Source organism: Cupressus sempervirens, chromosome 8 (assembly GCF_028749045.1).
Source record: "Cupressus sempervirens isolate cs-2001-9-10 chromosome 8, ASM2874904v1, whole genome shotgun sequence".
Classification (NCBI taxonomy): domain Eukaryota; kingdom Viridiplantae; phylum Streptophyta; class Pinopsida; order Cupressales; family Cupressaceae; genus Cupressus; species Cupressus sempervirens.
Genome location: NC_143125.1, coordinates 464,468,550 through 464,495,069, shown reverse-complemented (window position 1 = coordinate 464,495,069; position 26,520 = coordinate 464,468,550). Strand labels below are relative to the sequence as shown.

Sequence of the window (26,520 nt, the reverse complement as noted above, 5' to 3'; positions counted from 1 at the left end):
TCGTTGTGGCTCAAGTTGGCCCCCAAGTCCGGTGGCTCCCCCTCCTAGTGGTCCTCGTGTGGTTTTTGGCAAATGGCCTTTTCACCTAGAGTTGGCTATTTCACCCTTGTGAGCTGATACAAAGGATGGAGACCAAGCCCTTGATGATGTTGCTAATGGCTGGATTGTTCCAAGCTTGCCTGCCAATCTCAGGGATGACTGGGGTTTCCATGATCGCGATGAACCATCCCCCTTAGCTAGCACTATTTTGCAACTTGAGGAGTTGCTTAAGGTTTTTTTTTTTTATTAATGAATAGTTGTTGATTCCGGCTTCGGCCGTGTGAACTCTCACAGGGTGATCTTGTATCACCCGTTCAAATTCAAATCTGTCGCTGATGCAGATTTGTTGCCTTCTGTGGGTTGCCATTTTTTTTCACTTCTCCCAAGAAGACATCCTTTCTCAACATTAAAAAAAATAATTACTATCTACTGAACTTATTCATTACCCACTTTCTCTGTTTGAGACAAAAAACAGTCAAAATTTTCAAAACATCCCTTAACGTTAATGAAATACATGGACTGAGATGATGTCTCTGTATTTCACTTCTTCGCCCCGTCGTGGCTCAAGTTGGCCACCAAGTCCGGTGGCTCCCCCTCCTGGTGGTCCTCGTGTGGTTTCTGGCAAATGGCCTTTTCGCCTGGAGTTGGCTATTTCACCCCTATGAGCTGATACATAGGATGGAGACCAAGCCCTTGATGATGTTGCTAATGGCTGGACTGTTCCAAGCCTGCCTGCCAATCTCAGGGATGATTGGGTTTTCCATGATTGCGATGAACCATCCCCCTCAGCTGGCACTGTATTGCAGCCTCAGGAGTTGTGTCATGCCCAAACTACAAGGGCAAAAACACACAATTTTTTTTTTTTTTTTTTATAATAATAAATAATTAGACATGCTCTAAGTTGAAAAGATTGATAATAGTTTTAGTACAGGTTCTCTACATTACGTCTTAGGATTACAAACATGAGGACAATTACCTCGTTAAGATTGATGTCGATAGTCTCGTGTTCCTACATTAACTTTCAACAATAAGAAACAATTATTTAAAAGACAATATAATGTATTCGAGTTTAGATTCATTGAAAGTACATAACCAGAATCAACTATAGAACTCTTAGACAATTATCAATTTACAAATTAATCGATATTAGAAAGTCACTTTAAGGACAACCAACTTAACTGGAATTAAAGCTGAACATATATCAAATTTATTAACTTTAGACTTTACAACTATTTTAACATATTAATAAACCATCAAAATCTTACTAACTAAACATAAATCAATAATATATTTAGACTAGTTTAAAATCATTATAGTAGAGAGCTAAAGTTATACTAATTTAATTGACGATAGAACTTATAAAATTGATATTAATTTAACATCCTACTTATGGAACTTAAATTAAACTATATCCTAAAACTAAATCATTTAAAGTTTAAGAATCTTTCTAGAATGATACTAACATTAGTTCATAACTAAAATTGAATGAAAGAAATCTAAACTAAAACATAATATGACAATTAATATTTTAAACGTACCCATTAACCTTCCTTACCAATGAGCACTAGTGTTACACTAATTAAACCTTTACTAACCACTTAATTTTAAACCTAACTTTATTAGAAATAAAACATTTCTAAAGGTAATACAATATGCTTAATGTAACTACGATTAGATAATAAGATTGCACAGGCTTTCATAACTTACCAATCTTAACATTTCAATAGACAATTAACTCCAACATACCTATACAATCTAATCATTTAATTTAATGTTCACTATTAAAGTTGGTGACCATAGCACAAATTCAATGAATCTAAACTTTATCTGTATTTAATCTAAACTTTATCTGAACTATCATAACTTTAAGTCCATATTAAAATCGAACTATAAGGCTCACTATAGTATAAAACTAATTAAGGAAACGTTAAGATTGTTTTAATCGAAGTATTCAAATTTCACATTTTAAACTTTTTGAGTTAAAACTAATTTAATATTTTTGCATCCAAATCACTATTTAGCATTACCATCATTACTTAACCTAAAATCATACATTACCTCCTAATACCATCAAAATTACTAATCTAGTTTATAGATTAATGCCATACTTAAATTTTAAAATATAAACAATCTATAACTTAACATCTTTACTTACCTGGATTTCATACTCAGATACTACACTATTGCAACATATAATGCCAAACTAAATATTCAAAGAACCTGTTAAAGTCCTCTTACAAATCTAATTACGATTAAATGCGGAAACATATAAAACACCTAATACACTAACATGGAATACTAGGTACTTTCTAATAAAATAAGATAAGTACTACTGATCAATAATAATAACGAACTAATCATAATTTTAACATACACCCAAAACTAACTTAAACATAAATATTAATCCTGACTAAATTAAATATTACTAAAATAATTCACTTAAAGATAAACATTAACTAAAACAAGACTTAACTAAAATAAATACTAATTACAACACTAACTTCTAACATAACTAATCCCAATACTAACATTGTAATTATAAAGCAACCAAACTAAAACCACCCAAAATAAAAAAAACGTTTAATAACTAAACTAAACTAAATATTACAAAGATAATAAAACTAGCTAACAGTCTAACCTATACTCTAACTAAGGAATCTTATCTACTAACTATACTATACAAAACTAACTTAATGACAAAAAAAAAAACTATCAAATCTAACTACAACCTAAGACCTAGAGGATTGCACACGCACGTGTCCCCATATCCCAATGGGTAGTGCGCTGCCCAAGGTCTGCGTACTGCAGACCTGTCCCTTACTACGCTTGCGTGAGTGGTGGGAGGTTTAAACCTACGCATGGGGAGAAGTATGGGGGGGGGGGTTGGATCAAAGGTGAAAGTGTTGGGTTTAATTTTTAAACATTCTCCTTGCTCCCCCCATTAATGTGACATGGCCAGTGACTGACCCTCGTACACATGAGGCAGGTAGGAGGGTGAGGCCCACGCCTGCCAATACAATAGCAAATATAAACAAAGGAAACAAAAAAGGGAGGGCATTGACTTTTAAAAAGTTATTTAGGTGAATAGGGTAGGAAATGCTAGGAAAAATGAATATAAAAATTAAGTTTAATATATTATATATGTTTACTTGCATCAACGGATGTGCTTATAGGATTGCATAGATTCCTTATTTAATTTTGTGTTATTTTATTTGCTTTAGAAAGGAATCATTTCAAGAATATGCTCTGTGCACTTGGAGAAATAAAATTTCTCTCCATACATTTTTCAGAGAGGTTTTTTTTGTTTTTTTGTTTTTTTTCTCTTGGAGTTGCACATTTGTATATGGAAGTCAGAAATTTTGACTAAGTATAGCCATGATATGAATTGATAGAAAAGGAACAACATAGAAATTTATCAATTCTATTGTCACATTGATTTCCTATCAACAAGCATATTAACAAAAAGCACATAAGGATATCATCTCTTTAACTTTCATCTCATAATTTATGTTGCTATCTATTCATCATACATCCAAACATATGTTCTATTTATTTTGGAATCAATGAAACACCAAAATCTCTTAATCAAATTAATTTTTTTGATCTTAATGAACTTAACAAGGAATATGATCCTATATCCAAAATTTCACAAGGTGATGGGTAATTCTTAATCAAATTTAATTGTGTTTCTAATGGAACTTAACAATGAAAGAGATAACTTGGTGATCTCAAGAAGGATTATTATTACATGTCAATACTCCAAACATCGAATTGAAACTCAACACATCATTTGCCTTTCATTACCATGATTGAAAACTTGCAAATTTTATAATTCAAAACATCATCTATCATCCTATTTTCTCACTTACATAACCCAAATTTGAAATCACAAGAAGTCATTGCAAGGTAGATTTCATAATCTCTTTTTTTTTTCTTCTCTATTATGCATCCTGGTTCAAGGCTCCATCGAGAAAGAACCAGTAAGAAAACCCGATGTCATTGCCAATCCTTCACAATATAAATTTACATATGATTACATAAAATTTACAATTCAATGATAATCTCATCAAGCTTCTTCACAAGACTTTCTTCTTTTAACTTCAAATCTTCATGGAAACACAAGGAGAACAAGGCTGACCCAAGGTAATTCAACACAACACAAAGACACATTTCAACACACACCCATCCCGGTTTAACACAATAGATCCATCCATAGGACCTTATTAGGGGGGAGGTGGATTTTCCCAATGGGAGATGTCAATCACCATACCTTAACATAACCCTTTCAGGGTTAAAACTCAGGAACTTTCTTTGTTCCTCAAATGCCCTTTCGAGGCTAATTCAACAAGGATTTTCTTTCCTTTCCATACTCAAGTTTTCACAATATCAACAAGGTATGTGATGACCGGTAGGGGCCCATACACCCTACCCTTTTTCCCTCCTCTCACCATGAAAGGAGACTCTGCACCATTGAGGTCCAACTAAAGCCCTACCCCCACATGGCCACTTCTTCCCTATCCAAGGGTGAGTAATGCCAAATACAACCCCATGAAAGTCCCTCAATACAATACATCAAGATGAACAAGAACACATCAAGAACAACACAAAAGAAACCCTCCAAATCAACCCAACATACAAGCAAACAACAATTAACAACACAACACAATGTGCAAGAACAAGCATGATCAAACATGGAGAAAACAAAATACAAAACCAAGAATCCTACCTTCACCAAGGAGTGATGGTAACAATGAAGGTTTGAGAAGAGCTTCCTTTTTCCTCCTTTTCTCTCTCACTATCCTCTAAGCTTTCTCCAAAAAAAAATAGAGATTGGGTGACCCCCCAAAACTCCTCCAAAATCCACTAAATAGGTTCCCTTCACTCAACTAGGCTTCATGAGACCCTAGGATGGAGTTTGGGTTCCACTCAAGTGGGTGACAAGCCATTTTCGCAATCAACCATAAATGGGATTTTTTTGTGACCCTAAAAGTCAACTAGGGTGGCTAAAGTGGGTGGAAAGTACCCCAAACCCATACCCTTACCCATGGGTGCTTAAATTTAACATTTTTAAGCCTTAGAGACTTGGTAGGAACACATAGAAGTTAGGAAATACTAAAATCAAATAACAACCTTTAAAGGTGGACAATACAAAGATGACACAAATCAAACAAGGGGTTCAGCTTGTCTCTCCATTGGATTTTCTGACTAGCTTTCCTGCACACTCGTTGCACATGTCAGTAGTCTAAGAAACATATAGGTCCAAAACATGCATTAAAATTTTCATGAAATTAAAGACATCCATTTTCCACAATTCAATTATTTGTCTTTTCCTATTCATTAAAATTGGAAAATTCAAAGTATTAGTTGCATTCATTTACTTCATCAGCATATATGTTATAAGGCATTAAATGACATAAATCAAATATCTAAAGTAAAGCATCATACATCATAGATAGCATGATAGTGTTTAGTGCATCAATAATGTTCTGACATAACGAATCAAGAGTATCACAAGTTGCTTAAAGTTTTTTTTTTTTTTTTTTATGAATAGTTGTTGATTCCGGCTTCGGCCGCGTGAACTCTCGCAGGGTGATCTTGTATCCCCTGTTCAAATTCAAATCTGCCACTGATGTAGATTTGTTGCCTTCTGCAGGTTGCCATTTTTTTTCACTTCTCCCAAGAAGACATCCTTTCTCAACATTAAAAAACATAATTACTATCTACCAAACTTATTCATTACCCACCTTCTCTGTTTGAGACGAAAAACAGTAAAAATTTTCAAAACATCCCTTAACGTTAATGAAATACATGGACTGAGATGATGTCTCTGTATTTCACTGTCCCAGCTTTACTAACTGCTAAGTGCCTTTTTACATACTATTCAGTTTCGATCTATACTTCCGTATTCTTGGTAATAAAAGACGATATCAAAAAAAACATATACTTCAGTATTCTTGGTAATAAAAGACGAAATCAGAAAAAACATAACTGTCTAGTGAATCTTACAACAAGGTCTGACCAAATCTATTAGAATGAAATGAATAGATCCGTTATAGCTAGTATAGTATTCCACTAATGCTCATATCATTGCCTTTGTTTATCTTTGAAATAAATCCAGATCCCTGGGTGTTTCCTCCATCATTTGTGGTCACAATCTGTAAAATCTTTGATGTCCCAATCTTTGTAAACCAAATCCAAATAACCAGAATAGTTTTATTTTGTATGTCACTAATCTCCTTCCTAAAAAGCTGATTTGTTTAAGGTTTGGGAGGCCTCTTGCCAAAAAAAAAAAAAAAAAAACCCCTTAAAATTCCATTTGTCTTTGATTTATTCCTATGAGAGATTATCTTGTTTTAAGATCTTTCCGTCTGCCCTAAGTTGGCCAATTCGTCTGCTATCCAATTGCCTATACTATAAATGTAATTTGTTTTCATATTAGCCAATTTTTCAATCGATTCGAATGATTTGTCAAAGAAATGATTTTAATTTATTAGGGGCATTCCCTACACTAGCATTTATGGTGATGGTTGAATCTCTTTTAATTCTAACATTTTTCAAGCTCAAATCTATACAAAGAATTAGTTCTTCTATAAAGGTTTAAATTCTGCAATGTTGTTCCAAAAGCTTAGCCAATTTAGCAATAATAGTATTTTCATTTCATGAGTGAATTACACATCATGCCCTTGAGATTTCCGGATTACCTAGAAGCTTGAAACACCATCAAAATTAAATATGAACCACCTCTATTTTAGAGGTGTCCAAATACATTAATTCCTATCATTTCTTATGTTCTCTCTTCCTTTACCTAAAAATGGAGGAACCTAGAGACCATATAAATTCTTTTTCATATTATCATCCCAACTAGTATAGAGAATTTCATTATTTTCATGAGAGCATTCTTGAGTTGACCACTTAAACTATGACAACCTTCATTATATTTATCAATGTCTTCCACTCCAATTTCTCCCTCCGGAATATTCAATAATTTCTCTCCTTCCAAATTTACCATAGCACTAACGAAGGAAAAATGACTCATAAAGACTGCCGAATAAGTTGCTATTGTGCATCCTTGGCCAAGCTTGAAATAATGACCATCATTTGGTAACATTGTTAATGACCCTAACTTAGCACATAGCCATTGCTAACACTTTTGCTCGAAGGGGCAATTTAGAAGCAAATGATTGATGGTTTATCCATTGTCTTTATATATAAAAAATGAGTAGACTATAAAAACCGCTTTTAAAAATACATTTTTTAAAACCAAAACCACTATGTCATTAAGATCTTGCCTTGAAAAGCTGCCTATGAGAAGATCCATAGTTTGTTCCAACAAAGGTGGGTTGGAATTTCTCTATCATTCAATCCGTGATATTCTGTTATGAAGCTATATCCACCATTAGCAATATAACTTCCCAGTTTTTGACCCATTCCATATAACTTCATCTTGTCCTTGCTTAAAAGGAAATGGGCATATTCTTCAATAACTTACATAAAAATGTTGATAATTATTTATTTAATTTGAATTTAAATTAAAGACAACCTATTTGTTATTTGTCATTTTTTATCTTCATCTATATGGAAGCACCCTCCCAATAATTGGGAAGTCACAACCTTCAAATTCGTTTATCTTCTCAAAAGTTATCTTAATTTTATGAGGAAGTGCATGAAAAATGTGATTCTAGACCGATTGCATAATGTGTATTTTTGTGAAGTATGTTGCTAATAGTTGTATTTTTTTTTGCTCAAACTATGTTACAAATTGTTGAGACTTGTTTTGCATCAAAATTAATTGTCTTGAGACAACTTGTGCTAAGTATGAGTGGCACTTTGCAATATGGTAATCAACAGTAATTGGTCTATATGGAGGCAAGCAAACTTTGAGAGGGCAGCCAAAATAAAGACTCGTGGGAGGAACATGTCAAATATCTCATTAAGTTCACCAAGCCCATTATGAGCATGCTTTGGTACACTAACATGAATAGGCCTTGCCTTGGAGAGATCTATGATAGTATAGACTCAATACTTGAGAATATCAAGTAAATTGTAAATAAATAAGTGCAAGATCCTCAGGAGACCTTCTTCAAACAATTACAAGTAATTATTGTAAAACAACGGAACAAAATGACCACTCCACTACATTTTCTTGCCTATGCATTGACGTCCAAATATTATAGTACCCCATATACTAATCTACCAGGAAGGTTACCACCATGTAGAGATTCAGAAGTGTTTGATAGAAACAAGATAACATTTGAAAGACTATTTCCTAATGATGATATGCGAGATTTGAATACAATAGTAAAAGTGCTGATCTAAAAGGAGCGTTTAGCAATGCATGAAATAAGTAACAATATCTATTACATGTACAGATTCAACATCACTAAAATTTATGCATGTTTTGAAGCCATAAAATTAACAGTAATCATTAAAATGTCCCATCTCTTGAGTACTAGTTGAATGCATATATATAGAAGACTTTTTTTTTCTATGTAATGTTTAGTAGTTGTGTTGTTCTTTTCTTCGGATCTAGTGCCTGCAAAATTGTTAACATTGCTAGTGCATATACAACAACATTTGACAAAAGAGGATTAAGTATTTGATTTGTTTGAACATGAAGAGCAAGTACCTTTGCTATGAAGTCTCAGCATGGATATCATTGGTGATTTGTTATATTTGACAAAAGACCCAACACATTTTTCCCATGGAATCAATCAACTTACGATATAGAATCTGCAACGTCTACATTCACCAAAACGTATTGTTGTTTTGTGTAGGATAGGCCTTTTATCTGGATTAATTCATTTAGTTGTGTTCTAAAATTGAAATTCAAAACTTGATAGCTCTTAAATATGGTTTAATTGTATTTCAGAGTATTCAATATTTTGCATATTTTTTCAATGTAATGAATAAAATAATTGCAAGTTTATAGATCAGATTTAATAAGATGACTTCAAAATCTGTCAAAAGAATGCAAATAATTACACTGAGACATTTTCTTAGAAAAACAACATACATGCCTGTCTAGATGCGTCCCATTTATACACTGTTATCACTCCCATTTATACACACGCAGAGAGAATGAAGGTGGAGGTTGACAAAAATGGATTTCTAACCCGACATTTGTATTTGCCCGATTTTTTAACATCTTCAGCAGACACATTTAATGCATTACCGACAAGCACAGTGGCTTGTAAGATCGCATGTCTTTGGGCAATGGCTACCCAGGTAGGAGGATCGACTGCCTGGGTATGCCGCATCCACTCATGCCATGCCATACAACCATTGTGACTTGTTCCACTGTACTTACATCGCTACAGTTCAGATTTGACTATTGTCTAGTACTCCGTTTAGGTCAGGATTAACTGGCAGACTCGAAGCTTTTGACAGCTGCGATGGCTAGTGTCGGCCAGGTTGTGACTCATCTCAGTCTTCACGTTCACCATTAACGGAGGCGTTTTTCGAATGAGGACAAATTCAAAATTTAAACTCACTTCCTATTCCCGCCCACCGGCTCATGGGTTAAGTTACCGCCGTGCAAAACATTGCTTCGTTAGATGTTGCTCTTCTCTCCCTCATTCGCTCTCATAACTATTTCTTTCTATTGTGAAAAGATGCCTTGCAGAGGATAAAGAACTGTTTGTGTGAGAGAATTGCATTGTTTGCGCAATGTGGAAGGTGATGCGAATTGTTTGACAGACTGCTTCATAGAAATGTCTTTGCATGGAACGCCTTGCTTGCAGGATACCTAGGAAGAGGATTTGAGGAGAAGCGTTTGAAATCTTACTAGAAATTTTTATTTGCAGGTCTCAATCTAGATTCCTCAATCTTTGGCAGAATGCTCAAACTTTGGAATTTTGTCAAATCCACTCGTTGCAGCTGCCCTAGTAGACGTATGTAGAACGTGGAAGTAGGGAGATGTGAACTATTCAACATAATACCACCCCCACAACAATATGAGTTTACAGAATGCTCTGGTTGCAAGATATTCCCTATAAAATAATCGTTTCAAAGGCTTTAGAAACGTTCAAGAAATTCCAATCGATAGGGGTAAATGCAGGCTCTACAACCTTTGCCACAGTCCTCAAGCATTTAGCTTGTGTAAATGCAGTTTAGTTTAAAGATGACATATGAATGAGATGTGCAACAAATGTATTTACATCATAATATCCGTAAAAACATCAAAGAAAATATTTTGTCAAATTTTGTTGTTGCAACCACTTAGGTATACATGTATGTAATACACCATCCTGGAATTGTTTGACAGTGTACCACAAAGAAATTTTGTCTTATGGAATGCCATCATTGCAGGATACGAACAAAAGTTGATAAATATTAATAAACTTTAAGGATGAATGAAATTTGTAGTTGTAGAGCCAGTCATCTCCTGTGAATAAAAATGAGAGTGTTTTTTATTTATTTTTCTAGTGATTATCCTCTTTTCTATCAATTCTCTACTTTTTTTATCTTTATTGTTATTGTAGCATTTTGTCTATTGACCAAATTGAACATCTAAGGAGTCACTTCCTAATATCTCTCACTAACTTCATATACAATTGATTCTTGATCTTGCTTTCTCTTATTTATTTATTAATTTGAACTCTTCAAAAAATTATGTACATTTTGAAACATGGGAGGAGACTCTTTATTCAATAGGTTTATCTCATCATGATACTTCTCTAATTTGGAGAATGTGTCACTTCATAATATATCATTTGGAATTGATCTATGTTTAATTTTGTTTGAATTGTTCTTCCTTTCTTCATTCTAGAAATCACTCATCTATCATCTCCAAAAATTTCTTGAAAAACTCTAAAATTGGATGTCTTCTTCGATTCTATTGCTTATTATCATTTCCTCTTCATCAATTAAAAACTTCTTTACTTCCTCCATTGTTTAATTCTTCTTCCTTGCAATAAGGTCAAACTTCTCTATTTACATTGTTGTCACATATCCTTTCACTTGCTTTATCTTTTTAGTTAATTTTTTAAAATTATATAGTTATAGTTAATGTTAGAAAATATTTTATTTATTTAATATTCATGAATGTCATGTATATGGAGGATCTACATGTCTCATACTAGCATTTTTTTATTAGTTGCATCCCTCTTGATATACTGACTTAATGCTTCTTGCATTTCTAGCCCTTTATATATCTTTTTTCTTTGTCATAAAATTGCATCAACATTATTTATTCTTCCTTCTTTTCTATAGTGATCATTAAGTTAATTTCAAACCCTATCTTGATTTCACTAATATGTTGGTTAAATTTCTTGTTATCAAATTTTTGTATAAATATTGATTTGATTTAATTTATGGATCTTTAGCTCCTATCTTTCTAATATCTTAGTTTATTAGAGGTGGTGCAAGAAACTTAACATTACCACAATTTTTTCTATTAATCATTTCTTGGGAATGGACTTTATTTAATCATATCAAAACACATGTTTCCACTACTTTGGGTGGTTTGGTGTATGTAAGATGTCTAATAGTATGATTAGTCTAAAAGAAATAGAGATCATTAATCTAGAGCATCTAATGCTAGAGTAAAAAGGTAGAGAACTAGGGTGAAATGATCTCAAGGTTTAGAGATATCTGCCACCACATACCTTATATTATTCTAACATAGTGTTACAAAAAAATTACAAGTATGGGTTCAAAAAGGATAAATGGAAATGGGAATTGCATTAGAAAAATGAATAGGAAAAATACTAAAAGCTCAAGATTTTATACTTGGAAACGTGAGTATTCATTTTGGAAATTGGAAATGGTGAATAATCAATGCTAGAGGAGAGGAATGAAGAAAAAAAGTGGAGATTCATTTAGGTTCTGTTATCATTTTTATGCCCCGCCAGGATTCAAATTTTAAATGTTTACCCGCCAACGGCTAGTGTACAGAGTTAGTATTATTTTAATACCCGATCAAACCTTATAATACGTTCTGCGGCCCGCAAGCCTTCCATCGTAGGTCTAAGGCAGATCAACGGTTGGTGCTATCTCGCCATGAAAAATTGCACGATGAATATGTTAGCGACATAGCGCCCTTCTACCGTGTGTCCGGTGGGTCCCCTTTTTCTCGATTGTTTCTCTGTTGTCGGGTTTTGCTAGTTTCACAGTGGGCGCTATGGCGCTATCAAAAAATTTGAGCTTCTCACCGTTAGCAACATAGCGCCCTTCTGCCGCGTGTCTAGTGAGTCCCAAGTGTGCCCCATCAGATATCAGCGAGGATTCGTTAGACAGTTGGCACGTGGCCGGTTCTTATTGGCTATGCACTGAGAAGTCTGGACAAGGGTGCTCGTCGTTAGATCAGTTCAGATCAACGATGGGCGCTATCTCGCCATGAGAAGTTGCACGGTGGATACCATAGCGACATAGTGCCTCGGTGACGCGTGGCATGTGGGTCCATTTTCATCTTGTGGGCTGCTGGATAAAATAGGTGGCTTGTCTTCCATGGCAATTGTCAAATAGGTCAGAGTACGTAGGCGGATCTGATTGGCCCATCCAATTAACCAGGTATGCAATCCTACAAAGAGTTTGAGCACCGTAGATCTAAGGCAGATCTATGGCAGGTGCTATCTCGCTATGGAGAACTGTGAGAATTTTAACCATAGTGACATAGCGCCCTTTCGCCTAGTGGATCAGGGGGCCAGGTCTTGCCAAGGTGTATGTGCCAAGGATTGCCAGGTGTCATTCGAAGTGTGGTGCAGTTGCCAAGATGGCGCCAGGTATGATGGACTTGGGTAAGAACAAGCACAGTATTATGACGAGTCTTCACAATCGTCAAATTTTAGGAAGATCGATGGTTAGCGCTATCTTGCCATCGAAAGTTGCACACTGTATACCATAGCGACATAGTGCCTAATCAATAAAAGGAAGGTGGTCAACCGCAGAAAGACTTCCCAGGTGGCAAAACGAAGGGAGGTGATTGGCTCGCGTGGCCTAGTTGGCTTGTGGGACCTTGTTGACTCTTTGACCTACTGATTCGTGAACTAGAAATAGAAGAAGTTGAGTTTGCCGCGAAATTTGATCTTGTGATCAATGCTCAGCTACTCCACAATGAGTGATAAACGTAGAAGGGACATTCTATCATCATGGCGAATCCATCTACCTGATCAGAAGTTATTCATCGGTGTTGTTCTGTCTTCTCAAGGCTCTTTCAATGAGATATCAGATTGTGTTGTACCAAAGACCCATGCCTCGATCAGATTTTCAGTGGGCGAGGCTTAATGATAGTTGTTGAGCAGTAGTTGCAGAGCAAAAAATCCCAGTTATGCTAGAGCTATAAAGGCAAATTTTGAAAATTTTGTCCAAGTCGACCTTTCTCTAACTTTTCTCTGTTGTTGCTCTGCAATTCCAATGTAAATTCCCCTGTGCCTCTGAACTATATGATTCTCCACTTATCTCCTTCAGCCATTGGTATGAAAGTGCAAGAACTCTTTGCCTTTGCCATTGTTTTATGAAAATCTGTAATCTGCATGACTGTATCTCTGCTGGCTTGTGAATGATATATAAGTGAACCTCTTTCCTTGTGTCATTCATCTTGGTTTTATGATCTGCATGTGGTTATTAGATCAAAGAAAGTCTGGATGTGTATATCCTTAGTTTCATTCTGGTTCAGTAGTGCATATATGGGCAGGGATTGGTCTAAACACTCTATTTTGGTGCATCACCTCTTTAGATTAGACTAGGTAGATTTGCTTTCATGCTCTCCTTCTCCCTTTTCCTCTCTAAGAGTAGTTAGGTGCACCCTGATAGTAAGAGGAAGCCGGCCTTCTATGGAGACTCAACCTCATAGTTCAAGTCCCACAACTTGGAGGTTGTTTCCATGTTTCACTAGGTTGTCCTCGTGCATAGGCCTTGGACAAGGGTGCAAACCTAAGTGACAACAGTTTTAGGCATGCCTGGTGGGACAAACTATCAAAGATTTAAAGTCTACTGGTGTCAGAAGAAGATTTCAAAACTAATACTGAAGAGATAGTACTGGCTTCAGTATTCAAGCCTTCAAGAGGCTCATTCTTCAAAGTACCTAGCGACTCTGAGCTTCAAATTCATATCTGGTTCCAGACCAAAGTTGTAGTGATTCATGCCTAGAGCTGAGACAAGGGCATCTTCTAGAGGTAAGTTTCATTACAAGAGCTTTCATTATCAAACCCTAGAAGAAGGAGGACTAGAGTATCCTTATCGCTAGTTAGGAGTGCAACGGCAACAAATACTCCTACAAGATCTATCTCTACTCCTCCTAGTGTTAGATCTCAACCTAGACTGCCATCAGCACATATCAATAGACTACTTGTCTATATGGCATTACCTAGAGCTCATACTTTTGCCACCTTTAATGGTGGGAGCCCTCTCTTATTAGCCCAAAGACATGACATACCAATAGTTGCACTCAAAAGTATACCAGAGTTTACTGATGAAACTTCTATCTCTCCCTCAAAGCACATTCAAGAGGTTGCAAACGTCTGCAGTATCCATGGTATTACAGAGGATGATGTTGCAGTTAGGCTCCTAGCCTCATCCTTGAAAGGAAAAACACTACAATGGTATAGAGGTTTAGCTCATGGTTCTATAACAGATTAGGATGGATTAGGAGCAGGATTGTGCAAACATTTTGAGGATAAAAGTGACTGTTTCTCACTTTTAGAGCAGTTGACTACTATAAAAAGAGCCCCCCATGAATGTATGACTGGTTTTAAGTATAGATTTCAAAAGACATGGGATAGAATACCTACTTTGGTGAAACCTACCCCTAGCAATGCCTTCTTGCATTACCTTAGAGCTTTTAACAGTGATATTGCCACTACAATCCAAACTATGGGAGGAGATACCTTGCCTAATGCTTATGATATAGCAATAAAATCATAGAACCTCCTAATACAAGGAGGTAAACTAGCTCCAAGGCCTCCTATGCCCTTCTTTCCTGATATCCCAAATCACCAACCAGCAATGTCTCCTCTTCCCACAACTTCCACATCACAATCTCTTACTCCAGTCCCTCAAGCTTCCACATCTTCAAATGGGATAGATGAAATCAAAGAAATGATGCAATCTCTGATGCAGAACATGGACAAAAGAGAGAAGAACCTTGATAAAAGATTGCAAGATCAAGGGAGGAAGTTAGAAGACCAAGGAAAGAGGTTGGAGGATAATTTCTCTATGATGCAGAAAGTGAGCAACAAGGTGGTGACTTTAGAAAGACAAAAAGATCAAGGTAGTAAGCCTCATCAATTGCAATATCAAACTTCGAATACTATTTAGTTAGGCTTATTGTAACCCTAAAGTGGGATATATCATATAAGATATCTTAGGGTTAGGTATTAAGATAAAATGATGTATAATGAGATAGGTTGTTCTTGTGGCATTATTGAGCTGTAAGGGTTTGTACTGTAATCACTGGATAATAAGAAAGGTTGGACGGCTGTGTAGGTAGACATAGCCCAGGTTTTGGGTGAACCACATTAAATCTATGTGTTATCTATGTTGTTATGGTTTTCTTCTTTTATTTCTGCATTTAACTATTTATTCTTAAATTGTTTTGAATCTGTCAATTCCTAAGACATGTACGCATCTACCAAGATTCTAGAGCTTGGAAACTCTGTTTTGGTGCCCTAAAGATATGTTTGTCAAGCTATCTATAAAAGTGGAGAAATTTTTCTACATGATATTGATTCCAATTATTCATTTTCCTTTCCCACTAGTCTTTGAATCTATATGTAGTCCTTTTACGAGTTTGTAATCTCTGTCTTGATCTTTCTTTACCTTATCCTCAGTCTCCTTTAGACATTTCTCTAGCTCTAAGATCATTTCTGACTTGAACTACATGCTTTGTAGTCACTTGAACAAAGGCTCATCTCCTTTGGGAAAAATCTTAGCCTTGACAACTTCTTTTGTCTTCATGTGGATGATCATCTTGAACAGAGATATGCAATCATCACTCTTAGTTCTCTTTGTGGCCAGGGTATTTCTATTAGATGAAATCTTATCTTTCTCTTTTTCAAGTCTTAAGATAACATTTCCAATTTTCTCTATAATGGAGAGCCCCTTCGACTTAAGCTTGTCACTCCATTCTTTACCAATTTGACCAAAATTCTTATCTTCTTGAAGCTAGGAGACAAGTGCTTAAACATCTAGAACAATAGGATTACTAGTCATGGGCATCCCAGAGATGCTCGCCAACAAAGTGACTAATTGTCTGATAAACCCTTTCAATTATTGTATCTCTATCTTCATCCCAACCTCTAACAATTTAAGGTTCTCCAGCTGTCCTTCAATTACCTTGTTTGTTGACTTTCACAAGCCAACCTTGGTATCTATCTAGCTTGCCCATAATCTACTAAATGTAAACTAAAATCATCGATAGACATATCTTCGATTCTTCCATCTTTGGTGGGCTTTGTAATCTCCATTGTTAGGTGCCCTATTTTTGAGTCTTGTCAAAGAATAAATAAGGTCTTGACCTTACTCAATGCAGATCCAAAGAAAACTACAAGAGATAATGTATCCTTATTTAGAGCCCCTTCATCCTTTCTCTTTCTTTTCTTCTCCAGAGTGTCCTCCAACTAGGAATCAGTGCCTATCACCTTGGAAGCCGTCTGGAGTGAATTTATGCTAGACATCTTCTTTTTGACCAATGTAGTTTCTCTTTTCGTAAAAGAGAAGGGATTCTTCAGAGTTTGTAGAACAAGCTTGGAGGAATCTTGGCCTTTCTCCACCTCTGCAATCTTTTTAGTTGCCTCATCTGACTCAGTGGACTCACTATCACTACTTCCTCCATCTCCTAAGTCCACCACCTACACATGAGGGCTACTCGACAGGAGAAGTGTAGCACTGATAGATGATAGGCTAATGATTGCATCAACCTTTATGGGCACAAAGTTAGCAACTATAGGATAGAATAGGGTTGGAAGGACCTTTTCATTATCTCAAATGACCTCAAACCAATCACGATCATGCTTAATTCCTTGTCCCTTAGCAACAATAAGGATGGACTAGTTTGGAGGGATAATGCCAATGGGATCTATTCAGTTGCCTCTGGGTACTCTACTTTATGGAGCTTAAAAGAGTCTCCCACTTGGTCGAGGGCTTGGATCCCTGGCATCCCAGAATTTGTTTGCTAGCGAACATTAAAATTTTGATCAAATTGGACAAGATCCAAGGAAGTACGAAGAAAATCAAGCTATAATTATGATTATGAAGGTTTTAAGAAATAAGGGTACTTTTCAAAATGGAAGCATGGAAAATCGTAACTGCAGTAATTCATTATTGATTAATCGACATGCTTTGTGGGTTGTTTTATGTACTCACTTCTAGAACAGTAGTAGGGCTATTTTTCTCTGGTTATTGCTTACTCTCGGTGGTCCCTTTCAGTCATAGAGTGAGGGGCACATGAGTAAAGAGGGTGTGCAGTGTGCAAAAATGGTAGGCAAAAGGTGTAGAAAGGAGCCGGTGGGAGATTTTGAGAAATGGAGAAGTAGGGAGAAAGTGTAGGAAAAGATAGAAGAGGGTGGGTTACCAATTATATCATGAAGCTGCATGGTTTCAATCAAGAGGTGACCAAAAGTATGGTGGGGTCCTGGAAGGATGGCAGGGTGAAGGTGAACGGGGTCTACTTCTAGATAATGGAGAAGGTGATTGCAACTGTCACCAAAATCCCTATTGAGGGTTTTAAATTCTTCAGGGATAAGAAGCTCTCGAGCAATGTGGTTAGGGACTTTGTGGAGAGTGAGAAGGAACTGAAGGCGCTAAGAAAAATTGACACCTACTATGTCCTCGACTCCATGAAGAAGTGGTGAAGGTATGTTTTGAGAGCTATTATCGAGTACATCACGTTGGACCCTAGGTTTGATAGAGCTCATACCCACCGCTTTGTTATATTGAATCATTTCTGGCATAATGCTAATATTTCCTTTCCATATTATCTATTAACCTCTATGAGCAAGGCGGTGGATAGCTTCAAAAAGAAGCCCACCGCAAACCCGGCTCTACACGAGGGGCTGCTGCTGCTTATCCACGAGCACTTCAAGGCTCAAACTATAAGCATCACTCCCCCTTAGGTAGAGAATGTGGAGTCTGGTATTTGTAGTTACTCCTTTGACTCGGATGAAATTCAGAGCCTCAACTTTGAGGAAGGAGGGATCTCTTCTTTGGGGAAATTAGCAACTCACCAAGCTAAAAAATTGCCCTCCCCCATAACCCCTAGTAGAAAAAGCCCTAGGGATCTTGGGCAGAAGCCACTTGAGAAGGATGAGGAGGGAGTCAACGATGATGAGGAGGAGCCAGAGTCTAAGGAGGTGGTTAAGGAGATGCAAGAGAAAATTAAGGATGAAAGTGGAAGGAAGAAACACAAGAGGGAGAGTTTGGAGGAAGTGTGCTCTTAGTTTGAGGAGGCATTTGTGCTGCCCCTATCTCCTATCCACCTCCAAGCCCAACCTGAGGAGCAGAACGAGGAGAATGTAGGGTATGCGAAAGGGGAAGTGCAGGTCAATGATAGGAGGAAAGCTTGGATAAGCTTTAATGTCAAGACTTCAAAGATGGGCATCTTTAGGGAGGCCATGAATCCCCAAATCCTCGTGGAAAATCAAGAGGAACAATAGCTGGAAGAACTCATTGACCCGAAAATAGTGGCTATTTCGAACAGAGCCAGGGAGACAGGGATGAACCTCTTGAATAATGCTTGTAACAGTATAATTGACAATTTTAGATCAATCAAATGGCTTTTCCACGAGCTAGAGGAGGTCAAAGAATAGGTGAGACATATTGAGGCAACAAGGAATGGGATGGATTCTAACATGAGGATGGATTTGGCTGATAGGCTCAATCTGGAAGAAAGAAGGATACATAACCTGGAGAACTACAATCATGACCTGTAATGGTCACCCTTGGATGTCCCAAAAAACTAAACCAATTGTAATTGCTGAAAGGAATTATGTCAAACAGTTTGCATTCAACTTCTTAAAACCCCTTATAACTTTGGAAATCAAATGTTTATTTGTTTGTTGTGTTTCGTGCATGGAATTGGTATCATACAACATAAACAAGAAAGAAACTACAATAATATGCAAAGTGGAAATGAACTGCTGCTAATAAAATGTTATTTTCAGAATTCATAAAACCAAATACATGGCAGATTTATCAACTCACTAATTACTTCAGCAATATTGTCATAATACTCTAGCCCATGCTTACGAACTTGCTGCTACAATACTTTGTCCTCCAATCAGTCCACTACCTTCATAATACCATTCCCTCCAAGCGGCATAAGCGTCGGACAAGTAGTGAAGAAGATATGAGCAAAATATCAAATCTGCCTATAGCCGGAAATGTAACTAAACTGCCTGATAATGAAGCCAATAAGAAAGAATTCCAAAGGCCAAACCCTAAGGGAATGACGTCTAGAATGTTACAAGAGAGGATAGACGTCCTCAAATGCCAAGAACGGAGCTGCAACTCACACACCAATTTCTTCTCATATTCAACCTGCCTAATGAAGCCACAGATGCTTCCTTTTATTCTATTCCCACGGGTCCGCTCAACTCATATGGGCAATGTGGGATAAAAGATGTGTAATATAAAACATATATTAAAATACCCCTTATGTCTCCCTTGGGTACACATCACCATAAAATAAATATTAAAGCAACACTTTAATATTTTACAATTAAATTAGACGTTACTTTAATAAAACTTCAGGCATTAAAATGTATTAGCAATCGAACTCCGAATAATGCGAGTGATAGCTCATCGGAAAGCTCTCATCGAGGAGTATCGAATCCAATCACCAAAATTGACCTGCACTGTGTCCTGCCGACTTACTAAAAATAGTAAGTATGCCTGAAACTGAGTAAATCAACTTCATTTTGGCCCAAACTGAAAATGACTAGACCAAAACACTCCAAGATCCCATTAAACCCTTCGTTAGCCCTCGGGACCATGTAGAACAAGGCTAACGCACACACACTTGGTCAACTGCTAAAATGGGGACATTATAGTCCGCCCCCCTTGAAATTGCTTGTCCTCAAGCAATCTCAGTCCAGCCTGCTGAATAACCTGCTCACTCTCCCATGTAGAATCTTCCTCCAGCAGGTCTTTCCATCTGACCAAATACTCCTTCACTATCCTGCTTCTAAGCTTCCTCTCTCTGGTATCCAGAATAGCCTCAGGTACTAACACAAGCTTCCCCTCCTCATCCAAAGGGGGTAAATCTGCAGAAGGCACTACACTCTGACCAATGGCTTTCTTAAGCCTAGACACATGAAACACATTGTGCACTCGATTGCCTTCTGGAAGCTCAAGCTCATAGGCAACTTTGCCCACTTTGCGAATCACCCTGTATGGACCATAAAATCTAGGTTTCAACTTTTCAGCTCCGCTCTTCTTGAGCGATGACTGTCTATATGGTTGTAGCCTCAAGTAAACCATATCCCCTACCTCGAAGCTGCGCTCTATTCGGTGCTGATCAACATACAATTTCTGTTGATTCTGGGCCTGTTGTATATTCTCTTTGAGCACTTTCAGGATGTCTTGACTATCCTGCAATAAGTTTTTGGCTTTGGGCACTCTACTGTCCCCCAAAACTAAATCCATGAAGCTAGGTGCTTCATAACCATAGAGTGCCATGAAAGGAGTCATCTTGATAGACATATGATAAGTGGTGTTATAACAATACTCTCCCATATGCAACCATCTGATCCAAGCCTTTTGTTGTGTAGTTACATAGTTCCTCAAATATCCTTCCGCCCATTTATTCACAATCTCTGTTTGCCCATCTGTTTGCGGATGATAACTAGTGCTAGGTGTAAGATCTGTACCACACAACCTAAACAACTCTTGCCAAAAAACACTCATAAACTTACTATCCCGGTCGCTGACAATGAATCTGGGCAACCCATGTAACCTGAATATCTCTTTAAAGAAAAGCTCTGCCACCTGTGCTGCTGTGTAAGTGGACGGAATGGCAATGAAGTGAGCAAACTTCGTCAAGCGGTCCACCACCACATAGATGCAATCCCTTCCCTGTACTCGTGGTAAACCAGTGATGAAGTCCATCGAAATACTTTCCCATTTCCTATCAGGAATGGGCAAGGGCTGTAATAAACCTGCAGGAAATGTGTGTTCTCCCTTATTCTGTTGACAAACCACACACTCCCTGACATACCTCTGAACATCATCCTTGAGCCCTTTCCATGAAAACCGCTCTCGGATCTGCCTATAGGTCTTGAAGACCCCCGGATGTCCAGCTGTGGGTGCATCATGAAATGCCTTCAGTATTGCCTCTCTCAAATGTGATGATGGAATCAAATAAACCCTGTCCTGAACTCTGATCAATCCATCTATCACCTCATAGCGATCATCCTGTATGGTACCTAAAATCAATCCAGAAGCCCAAGCATCTCCGACATACTCTGCTATAATCCGATCTCTCCAATCTCCTGAAATCTCTGCCAGAGCACATAAGTGAGGTCTCCGAGATAAGGCATCAGCCACCACATTTTTCTTACCTTTGATAAACTCTATGTCAAAGTCATAAGCCTGCAATTTAGTCACCCATTTTTGTTGCCGGTCATTAAGATCACGCTGGCTCATGAAGTATTTAATACTGTTGTGATCAGTCTTGATCACAAAACGTCCACCTACCAAATATGATCGAAATTTGGCCAATGCATGCATTATGGCCAACATCTCCCGGTCATAGACAGAATAACTTTTCTCAACTCCTCGGAGCTTCCTACTCTCGAATGCAATGGGATGCTTCTCCTGCATCAATACTGCTCCAATCCCATCACCAGATGCATCACAATGAAGCTCAAAAGGCTTCGTGAAATCCAGTAGAGCTAGAACTGGACATGAAGACATTACCTGCTTGAAATGCTCAAAACACCTCTGTGCTGCCCCTGTCCACACGAAGGCTCCTTTCCTGGTAAGATCTGTCAAGGGTGTAGCAATCTGTGAGAATCCCTTAACAAACCTCCTATAAAAACTACATAAACCAAAGAATCCCTTAAGCTGTGTAAGGTTTGTGGGAGTAGGCCATTCTACAATAGCTCTAATCTTTTCGGGATCAACCCGAACGCCATCTGCACTAATGATATGCCCCAGGTAAAGGAGCTCAGTCATGCCAAACTCACATTTAGATTCCTTGGCATATAATGACTCTCTCTCCAGAATAGATAACACCTCCTCTAGATGATGTAAGTGCTCCTCCCAGGTCTTACTGAAGACCAAGATGTCATCAAAGAAGATCAAGACAAATCTCCTCAGCTGCTTCCTGAATACCTGGTTCATACAACTTTGAAATGTAGCAGGTGCATTGGTTAGACCAAATGGCATAACCATGAACTCAAAGTGGCCATAGTGACATCGGAAGGCTGTTTTCTCAATGTCCTTTGCTCTCATCCTGATCTAATGGTATCCGGATCGCAAATCAATTTTGGTGAAGAAGCATGCCCCATGCAACTCATCAATCAGCTCATCAATCCTAGGAATGGGATACCTGTTTTTAATTGTTTTCTTATTCAGTGCCCTGTAATCGATGCACATGTGCATCGTCCCATCCTTCTTCTTTACCAATACTACTGCTGAAGCAAAAGGGCTCTTACTGGGCCTGATATGCCCCATCTCCAACAAATCCTTAATCGCCTTCTCTATCTCATCCTTGTGTTTCTTAGGATGACGATAGGGAGTAATCATAACTGGTTTGGCTCCTTCCTCGAGCTCAATAACATGTTCCATCCCTCTGTCAAGAGGAACCCCATGAGGAATATCGCTAAATACTTTAGCGTGTCTATCGAGTATCTTCTGGACATCTAGTGGATGACTCTTTTCTTGTGGCTCTGGTGAAGTTGGCATAATGTGGCACTCTGCCACCCACTCTATGTCATCATGACGAAAAAGTCTCTGCATTCTCCTCAAGGACACTATTCTGCAACCTCCATCTGAAAGCCCTCTAAGTACCACAGTTCTCCCCTCATGCTGGAATCTCATCTCCAATTTCGCTAGATTGAGTGTGAACTCAACTAGTGAAGCCATCCATGTCATGCCGAGGATGACATCATAATCTCCCATGTCCACAACATAGAACTCATCCTCCAACTCGTAGCCATCTCCAAACCTGATGCGAAAATTAGATATCTTCCGAGTGCATAATAACTTATCACCGTTAGCCACCATGACTCTAAACCCATCATGCTCCTCTGTCTGTAACCCTCTCCTGGCTACCAACTGTGCATCTATGAAGTTATGTGTAGCCCCAGTGTCAATAAGAGATATCACTTTCTGCCCCTGGATAGTACCCCTGACCTTAAATGTGATTGCCTTTTGGGCCCCTGTCAAGCATGCCAACGATCTATCATCCTTAGGAATGTTGCTCTCCTCTATAGTGTTACCCTCATCTGAATCGGAGTGCTGATCCTCCCCTTCTGACTCTGACTCTTCTGCTGAAAAATACTCCATTTGATTTGCCTTAGCCTTGAGAGAACATTTATGAGATAAGTCCCAAGGCTCTCTACAATGGAAGCACAGCTTCTTCTTTCAAAGTTCATTCAAGGTTTCATTGTCTAGTCCTTTTGATCCTTCTTTGGGTTTGCTATACTCTTTCTGAAATGATTTTTTTGTCTTTGTCCTTGCGATAGGAAGAATCTGTTGAATGGTTTTTTCCTTTGTATACCGAAGGGGCTAAATCTCGTGCCTTTTTAGTTGCTTCAGCTAACGTGAGTGGATCATGTCCCTTCACCCAACCTCGTAATGGATCAGCAAGACCATCACAAAATAACACCACCAATCTCCTAGGAGAGATATCTGTAACAAGTACAGACAAGCGCTGAAACTCGGCAATGTAAGCATCCATAGAACCTGACTGTTTTAACTGTGCTAGCTCCTTGAAATGTAACTCGGGATCCTTAGTATCAAATCTCCCAATCAATGTTTCAGTGAATTCCTCATAGGATGTAATCTGATTATGCCCCAAAGTCACCATGCCATGATGCCACCATTCATGTGCAATGCCATCCAAGTGCATAGCGGCATACTTGATAGCCTCCTCCTCAGGCATAGGATTTAGCTGCAAGTATGTATCTACCTTCTGCACCCAAGCTCGTGCAGTCATCTTCCCTGAAGCATCATAATAAGGTAAAGAAAGTTTTCCAACTTTCTTCCTTAGCTCAAAGTTTTGATTCCTCCCTCCTGCTTTAGGCATGTGTCTCATCCTCAAGTCCATATAATCTCTAAGAGAAATATCCGCCTGAAACTCTGGTCCACTAGCCTCCCAGTCCCTCCTGAACTGATCCTGTAACTCGGTAATCTGCGGTTCGTTTACTGGATGAACCGGATCTCTGGGTGGAAAAGTGGGTAGAAGAGGTCTCGAGCTCGCAGTCCGTGCTGGGCGTGCAACGTGTCTAAAGTTATCAGCCTCATTCCCATTATTGCCGTGTCCATTATTACCATTAATGTTATTCTCAGGACCATTGTTGTTGCCTTGGCCTTCATGGTTATTGTTTCCCCCGTTGTTATTGTTTCCCTCGTTGTTATTGTTTCTGTTGTTGGCATCACCTGGATTAATATTGACACCCATCTGTCTAGCCATGAGCTGCAACATCATGTCCATTCGCCTATTCTGCTCCTGCTGCATACGCTGCCCCTGCTCTAATGTATCCAGTAACTGTCAGAACAGTACCTCCTCCTGATCTGGACCAGCATTTCTACCTCCGCCTAATCCTGTATTCCTGTCATCTCGATCACCCATATTATTGTCCTGATCACAGAATATCTCCTCTGTGTCTGTATGGTTGAATTCAATGTCCCCCTGCACGGATGTACTAGATTGTTTGCTTTGCAAGTCTGAAATCCCATTTTGTCTTGCTCTGGTATCGCGAAAATTATAAGACCCCTGTCGCATGCTCAAACATAAATGCTTAGCCTGTGTTTTTTTACTTACTTTTTCCCTCTATCCGGCTGTTCCAAATTCCCTATAAGACCTCCACAGGATGGCAGGACTTATAGCTCTGATACCACTGTAATGGTCACCCTTGGATGTCCCAAAAAACTAAACCAAATTGCTGAAAGGAATTATGTCAAACAGTTTGCATTCAACTTCTTAAAACCCCTTATAACTGTGGAAATCAAACGTTTATTTGTTTTTTGTGTTTCGTGCATGGAATTGGTATCATACAACATAAACAAGAAAGAAACTACAATAATATGCAAAGTGGAAATGAACTGCTGCTAATAAAATGTTATTTTCAGAATTCATAAAACCAAATACATGGCAGATTTATCAACTCACTAATTACTTCAGCAATATTGTCATAATACTCCAGCCCATGCTTACGAACTTGCTGCTACAATACTTTGTCCTCCAATCAGTCCACTACCTTCATAATACCATTCCCTCCAAGCGGCATAAGCGTCGGACAAGTAGTGAAGAAGATATGAGCAAAATATCAAATCTACCTGTAGCCGGAAATGTAACTAAACTGCCTGATAATGAAGCCAATAAGAAAGAATTCCAAAGGTCAAACCCCAAGGGAATGACGTCTAGAATGTTACAAGAGAGGATAGACGTCCTCAAATGCCAAGAACGGAGCTGCAACTCACACACCAATTTCTTCTCATATTCAACCTACCTAATGAAGCCACAGATGCTTCCTTTTATTCTATTCCCACGGGTCCGCTCAACTCATATGGGCAATGTGGGATAAAAGATGTGTAATATAAAACATATATTAAAATACCCCTTATGTACACATCACCATAAAATAAATATTAAAGTAACACTTTAATATTTTACAATTAAATTAGACGTTACTTTAATAAAACTTCAGGCATTAAAATGTATTAGCAATCGAACTCCGAATAATGCGAGTGATAGCTCATCGGAAAGCTCTCACCGAGGAGTATCGAATCCAATCACCAAAATTGACCTGCACTATGTCCTGCCGACTTACTAAAAATAGTAAGTATGCCTGAAACTGAGTAAATCAACTTTGTTTTGGCCCAAACTAGAAATGACTAGGCCAAAACACTCCAAGATCCCATTAAACCCTTCGTTAGCCCTCGGGACCATGTAGAACAAGGCTAACGCACACACACTTGGTCAACTGCTAAAATGGGGACATTACATGACCTTGCAAATTAGATGTTCTCTTTGTTAAGCTCCATTAACAACAATATCATCTCTCTTATGGGCTAGATTAAAGACAGAGAAATGCAGGATGATGAGGAAGGAAAAGACAGGGATGAAGCCAGAATGGAGGACTACTCTACAAAGTACAACACCATTCCTGATCAGGACTAGGGGGACCAAAGGGCACAACAGTTGGAAGCGGAGGAGAATCAACTGGCCTTCGAGGCTGCTCAGGTTATGCAAGAGCTGGAGCGAAAGAGCGAGGAATAACTCTCACCTATTCTTTTGTTTTTCTTTGTCTTTTGGCTTTTGTTCTCGCTTTAGGCCATGGTATTACTTGTCTTTTTTCCTGGTCTTTTCTTAAAACT

The 26,520-nt window shown here is 38.1% G+C and overlaps 1 protein-coding gene across 4 annotated transcripts in view; it reads right to left on the bottom strand.

Moving 5' to 3' along the window:
• The window catches only part of LOC149543245 (uncharacterized), a 245,324-nt gene that overhangs the window by 180,394 nt on the left and 38,410 nt on the right, over nt 1-26,520 (bottom strand). For 3 of the 4 annotated variants that reach the window (XR_016355608.1, XM_089798096.1, XM_089798095.1), the window contains one exon: nt 8,666-8,778. The exons of the other annotated variant lie outside the window; for it this stretch is intronic. Coding sequence is in view for 2 of the 3 variants with exons in the window: in XM_089798096.1 (XP_089654222.1) it covers nt 8,707-8,778 (72 nt within the window). In the remaining variant the exon portion in view is untranslated. The remainder of the gene's footprint in view (nt 1-8,665; nt 8,779-26,520) is intronic. 4 annotated transcript variants of the gene reach the window in all.